The 6,689-nt window shown below is 55.1% G+C and overlaps 1 protein-coding gene across 1 annotated transcript in view; it reads left to right on the forward strand.

Annotated features, from left to right (window-relative positions):
- The window catches only part of KIAA1614 (KIAA1614 ortholog), a 10,442-nt gene that overhangs the window by 1,119 nt on the left and 2,634 nt on the right, over positions 1 to 6,689 (forward strand). Inside the window, exons 3-4 of the mRNA XM_010715923.2 lie at positions 3,894 to 4,321; positions 4,488 to 4,617. Coding sequence (XP_010714225.1) covers positions 3,894 to 4,321; positions 4,488 to 4,617 — 558 coding nt within the window. The remainder of the gene's footprint in view (positions 1 to 3,893; positions 4,322 to 4,487; positions 4,618 to 6,689) is intronic.

Genomic DNA, 6,689 nt, shown 5'->3' on the forward strand with positions numbered 1-6,689 from the left:
GTCCCGCCATGGCGGCGGGACTCTGAGGGAGCGCCTCCCCTCAGCGCGGGCACCGGCTGGACTGGGCTAACCCAGCTACCAACCCCACAGTGCTGGGGTTGAGTTTGTGTCGCTCGCCGCCTCATTTCCACGGCTCTGTAACATCTCCACTGACCCCAGCACCTCGGTGGGCAGCTTGTGCCGCTGTATCGCTGCTCTTTTGGAGGAGAAATGTTCCTCATACCCAACCTGAGCCTCCCCTGGCACAACGTGATGCCATCACCTCTCATCCTACCGCTGTTACTAGGAGCAGAGGCTGACCCACCTCAGCACAGCCTCCTTTCAGGAGCTGTAGAGCGATGAGTTCTCTCCTGGGCTCCTCCACACTGCCCCTTGCCATTCCCTCAGCCGCTCCCCATCAGGCTTGATCCAGACCCCAGCTCCATGCTCAGGATGATAACCCCCCATATCTCCATATCTTCACCCCACTGACCAAAGGGCGTTGCTCCTACCTGCACTTCCCTCACATAGCTGCAGCCCAGCCTCCCTAGCCAAGGTGATGCTGCTTTGCTTGTGGAAAACCCATTAGCAGAGATGCCTCCTCAGCATGGGAACCAGGTGAGTGGCTTTTGCAATCGCAGCACGCTTACTCACGAGTGAGGGGTGAGGACACATGTCGGACTGGTTTATGGGGCTGTGGGGTGAGGAAAGACAGCTGCCTGCTGCTCCAGCCATCCCCATACCTGAGAAACCACAGCTTGGGTGCAGCGCAGCATAGCTGTATGCTGGGCTAATCATAGGGAAGGTGTGAACTTCAGAGGAAGAAAAAAGGCAACCTTTTCTTTGATGCTGGAAATGGTGAACATTTTTTTTGTGTGAAAACCACTCAGATTGCGCTGCTGTTGTTTCAGAGTGGGCTCATCTTGCTGTCAAGCTTAGATTTTTGGCTTGGAAGGGCCAGGCAGCTTTCAGCTTTCCTCATGCTGGTGAGTGGCAGCCAGCTGCAGAACTGGCCAGGGAGGATCTGATGAAACACTGTGCAGGGAAGCTCCAGCTCATCACAATCCAAACTGCAAGAAAGTACAGGGCTCACTGAATGCTTTATCAAGAGAATTCCTCTGGCATGTACGTACATGCACAGGGCTGTGTGTGAGCCCATGCTGCTAAGAAGGTGCATTTGACATACAAGACATGTCTTTTCTTTTTGGGGAAAAGCTACGTTGGTTTGAATTTGCAAAAATAGAGATTGATTTTGTTTTTGTTTTTGTTTTTTCCACCCAGACAAGGTTTTACAGCTCAAAGAAGAAGCAATAAAGCACAAATGGGTTTCAGATGCTTCTATGTGTTTTGTTTTTTTTTCTTCTCCTCCTTTGCATTTTTAGTGAACGTTGTTGAAAATTTTTCAATGGTGGTTGTGAGAGGAGGGTTAAGTCAGTGACAACTGGATGGGAAACATCAGTCTGTGGCTAAACAGTCAGCGCTGTGGTGGGCAGCAAGGGCTTACGTCGTGGTTTGTAAATAGGTTTTGTGAGCCTCATTTTTAGAAACCTGTGGTGACTTAACTGAGAAGTGAGAAGGGGCAGACAGCACCAAGGCTGTAAGATGCAGGATGCTAGCCACGCTCGGGGCTTACCTACAGCTAAAAAGTGATTATCTACCTGTGCAATGAGGTGCTGGTTTGGAGAGAATCCTCATTACTCAATGAATTGGCGACAGGCTGGCCCCACCTATGGAGTGGATAGTGGGAGCTGCACTGTTGTGGTGGGTCAGAGGAGGTCTGAGGCACCCACGTGCATGGCCAGAAAATCCATTCCAGGCATTAATTAAAATGAACTTTCTCTGGCCACCTCACTCCATCACAGTTCCTCATTATCTCCGTGTCCATGGGTGGCATTTGTACCCAGGCTCCTTGTCACACAATCAGCCCTGCATCACAGGGCAAGGTGGCAAAGGAAGGTCCTCCCAGAGGAAAGGGACACAGACATTTTATTTTCCACTTTCTCTTCATTTTGGAAAGAGGGATTCAACACAGAGAGGACCCTGGGCTGAATGGGGATGATCTGGTGGAGAGCAACCAGCCCATGGCAGGGCAGGGGCTGGGACTGGGTGGGCTTTGAGGTCCCTTTGAACCCAACCATTCTATGTGATTCCATGGTTCTACAATACCACGATTTTCTGATTCTGTGACCTGCTCTGCCCTTGATTGCTGCTCTGAAGATGCGAGGATGCGGTCCCTCACTGTTAGCTTGGAGCGTGGCAGTGTGACACAAGTGTCATTGCCATCCCGTTGCGCTCCAACGGGAAGCTGTGGGACAGAGGACACATCTGTGCTCCGTGATGTGCGCAGGGCTGCAGCCAGCTCTTGCCTGCCAGCTAAAAGGAAGGTGACTTTGAGATGCAGGGAGAGAAAATAATTAGACTGTGACTCCTTTGGGCAGGCAGCCTACCCCACAGTCTGCCGGGCTGCGGCTTCGGCTGGCTCTGTGAGGAGCTCACCCAACTGATGCGTGGATTTAACCCTGTGCTGGGCTGCAGGTGAACCCAGGCTCCTTCTGTTTGGCACAGAGTGAGTGCAGCCCTCGGGGCATGGAGCAAATAGCCCAGTGGGCAGCACATGAGCAGCAGCCCAGTGTGCTGTCCTAGGTTTCCCCTGGACACCAGGCAGCTCCATCTGCGTGACTGGGTTGGAGAGAGCCACGGACATGGTCCTTCTTTGGAAACAGCACGGGGCCTGCTGCAAGCATATCAGAGAGGAAAAAAATACAGGAAGGTGGACTACAATAGAAGGGTTGTCTGATAGGAAACCCTGGACAAATAAATGCATTCTTTCCCCAGGAAACCAAAGCCAATTTCATAAAACACTGAAAGTTGCAGGGCCGCGTTTTTCCAAGGGAAATGGCTGCCTGAAGAAGCTGATATCTGGGTGTGGGAGAGGTTGCTGGAGGGGTAGCAGGATCTCGTGGTGGGCACAGGGTCCGGGCCATGGGTGTCTAGGAGAGGAGGGGGAAATCCCAAATCACCGGCTCAGAGGGAGGGAAGGGAAACATTAAATCATTGGTGCAGCAGGGTAAGGGGAAATCCTTGGTCACAGGTTAAAGAAAAGATGTGTAGAGAGTAGTGTTGCCTGTCTGGGGAAGGACAGACAAGGCTGGGGCATCTACACCTTTATCCATGCTCGGAGAAGATGTGAGTGCCCCATCCCTGGAGGTGCCCAAGGTCACAGATGGAGCCCTGAGCAGCCCGACTGGTGGGGAGCAGCCATCCCCCCACAACAGGGTTGGGGCTCACTGATCTTTAAGGTCCCTTCCAACCTAAGCCTTTCTATGATTCTAAGATCTACCCTCATGGAAGAGGGGTTTTAACCCTGGAAAATCCCCTTTGCTTTCTAGTACGGTGTTGAGCTGTGTGAACATGATGCTGTGGTTTCCAGTACAGGTACAGAGCACTCTCAGAAGCTGGGGGAGCCACTTCCCCTCCTTCAGCTTTAGGTCTGTGTTGATTTCTTTGTTTTGCTTGCGCGTTGTGTTTGGTTGTCACCCGGCAGTGCTGAGTGGTTAAAGTTTTGGGATGTTTCCAAGCTCTCTGACCTTATCTTCAAACACAGATAACCCAGACCAGTTGGGAACCATGGAGGATTACCTGCCCATACCCAACTGCGGGAGGCTGAGATGCATCTCTGTCAATTGTTGATTTTTCTAGGGGGGGAAGAATCAACCCCAAACGATGCTGAGCATTCCAAATGGCTCAGCGTTAGATATCTGTTTGTCACCGTCTACAAAATGAATCCCTGTTTGGAAATGTTTGCTTCGTCAGCGGAGCTTGGAGATGTCCTGGAGGTTCATTTTTACCTGGGGAAGCTCAGTACCAAGGCTTTTGTCCCTACCCCACTGATGGTGTGGACATCTGTGTCCCAGGAGGAGCCCAACCCCCGAACCAAGAGAAGGGCGATGATGCACCGGGAAGGCTCCAGGAGAAGGGGCGAACAGGCAGATCCCACGCTTGGAAGACAGCTGGATCTCTCCGGGAGCGCTCCCCATTCCTTCAGTTCCTGCAGCTGGCCCCCCAGCCCGGCTCACATTTGGCGACAAGCCGCAGGGCCGGCTGCCGGAGGGTCGGCGCCAGCGTGGAACAGGATCTGGGTAACCACATCCGCACCCGGCGACAGGTCGGGGGCCGCGCTGCGTGCCAGATGGCCCGGCCCAGCCCGGCTCTGATGGCAGGGGGACCCCAGGCGCTGCCAGGAAGTGACAAAGGGACCTTCGCCCTCGCTGCTTCCGACAGCGCGAGGGAGGCAGACGGAGAGGTGGCATCTCCGACGGAGACGGCCATGGGGCCGTGGGCAGCCCGTGCCACGAGGCAGCAGCGCCGGCCCCCGAGCGAACTTCCCGGAGCTGATTGAAACGCCTATAAAAAAGCAGCCGTGTGCGCAGCCTCTGCGATTATTATATTGTACCGCAAGCTGCTTCCTGTCCCGAGCCTCTTTTATCTCGCATTGTTTTCCTTTCCAGGTGGGGCTGCGGGCTCCCCGCCGCTCGGCCCCCCGGGCTTCCTGCTCGCTCAGAGCCACCTTTGTCTGCCGGCCCTCCCCCTGCCCCCGCTATTTCGGGAAACGGCAGCTGAGCCGGAGGGTTGCGAATTGTTTGTCAGCTCCCTGCCAGCCTGCCGAGATCACACGCGGAGAGAGGAGCGCCCGGTCGCACCCTGCCCGCCCGTCTCCTGCCGGGGTTGGGGCAGTGCCCCTCGGCTGGGCACACACACGGGGACGCCGCACCTCCCCGCGTGGGAACGAGCGAAGCAGCGGCCCAACAGGCAGACAGGCACAGACAGACAGACAACAAAGCCACCCCAGGCGAGCGCTGACCTCAGAAGCTGCCATGTGACGCTGCCTCAAACTTACTAAAGCATGACATCAGCCTGGGAGGGAAAAGCAGGGCTGCTACCAAAATACCGCCCGGCTTAAAAGGGCTGAGCTGGGCCGGCCTTTCTGCTGCGTGTTCCCCTCTGGGCAAGCAGCCACCCGCAGCCCTGCTTCTGTGCTCAGAGCCCTGAGGGTCACGCATGTTTGTGGGTGGAAACAGCGTCCGGGCTTACTCAGCTGTAGCTATTCCGCCTGGCACGCGTGCTTGCCCTCTGCAGAGCTGTTCCCTCTGTGGGCACTGCTGAGGACGGAGGACCACGTTTCGGTGCTGGCTGTGTGACTGTCCCTGCGTCCCACGGCCCCTGGGGAGCCGGCAGGCAGGTTGTGTTGGCTGGTGGGAAAGTCTCGTGTCATTGGGATGAGGCAGAGCGGCAGAACAGGTCGGTCAGCCTCCGTGCACTCATCTTTACTCAGCAGAGCGCCCGTGCTGTGCCGTGTCCGCCCATGCTGAGCTTTCCCCAGGCTCCGCACCGCTACTGTGTATTGACTCAGGCAAATGGCATCAGAAGCACACTGGCTGAGATGTGTAAAGCATGATTTATTCTCACTGGGGTCATCTGCTGAGCACAAAGGGGCCCTGTCCCTGCCAGCAAGGAGCACCCACAAAGAATTCCCGTTGTTTTCACATGCGGATGGTCACAGAGTCACGGGTGAGGAGCTGCCGCTGCGGTCCCAAAGAGCTGCCCTGGCCAGTCGGGCTGAGCAGAGGGCTGGCCCTGAGCACGGAGCAGGTTGGGCAGGTTGGGAACGCTGAGGACAGCAGTGCTTGGTTCCCATCAGAAGGGTGGGAGGGAAAGCCCTGCTCTGCCCTGGGGTGTTCTCTGCAGCCCAGAGGCTGGTGCGTTGTGCGCTGTGTTTGGGGAGCATTCCTTGGGGGTTTCCAGCAGGAGGAAAATGTGCTGGGCTTGGGGTTCTGGGGAGGAAGGCTTCTGATGTGCCACCTGCACCTTGTGGCTGACATAAGGCTGTGGAGTAGCAGAGAAACTCCTACAGAGTGTAAAAGTCCTCCTTTTTTTTTCTTCTCCACCCCAGCAAAGCAACGCTGTCCATTTTTTTGCCCTGTAAGTGCTTCCTTTGCCCTCTGTGCTGGGGTGCCCAGATGTTCCTTTTTCCACCTCTAGAAGGCTGCGTCAGCAGTGGGGGAAATCACCAGGCTTGTCCCAGGTCTGAAGCCTTCTGACAAGACCACGGGTCCCTGGTGGGTTCTTTTGACAGCAGGCAGCATGCCCTGGCTGCTTGAGGCCTGATGGAGACGGGCAGCCCCTGCATCTCACATCCTGCTCCTCAATACCAACCTTTGCTCTTGTTTTGGGTGAGAAGGCGAGGAGTAGGAAGTCAGCGTGCGTCACATGCCAGACAGGAAGCCAGCAGACAGAAAGCGATACTTGGGGATCCACTTCCTTCATGCTGGGCTGTCCTTTCACTTCTGTCCTTGCCCCGTTGCCCCCATTGGAGGCGGTTTTGCCGCCTCCTGGAGCTTGGATGGGGGGCATAGAGGCAAGAATCGTTCTTGCTTTTTTATTTTTTTTTCCCTCCAGAAAATCAATCAAATCCAAATCCACAATCTGGAAATAATGAATGCAATCCCAATAAAAATAAAATAGTAAAATAAAAATTAAAAAAAAACATAAAAAACAACTGCCCCTTGAGTGCTGTACGATGGAAAGCGTGGAGCCACGGGAGGGAAGCTTCGCAAAGTGCTATTTTGGCAGAAATTAGTAGCCGAAGAAGACACCACATTATCCCCGCTTGCCTTCCACTCTAGGTGGGCCCCACCAGCCGCGCGCCGCCG

The sequence above is a fragment of the Meleagris gallopavo genome, chromosome 10 (assembly GCF_000146605.3).
Source record: "Meleagris gallopavo isolate NT-WF06-2002-E0010 breed Aviagen turkey brand Nicholas breeding stock chromosome 10, Turkey_5.1, whole genome shotgun sequence".
NCBI classification, from domain to species: Eukaryota; Metazoa; Chordata; class Aves; order Galliformes; family Phasianidae; genus Meleagris; species Meleagris gallopavo.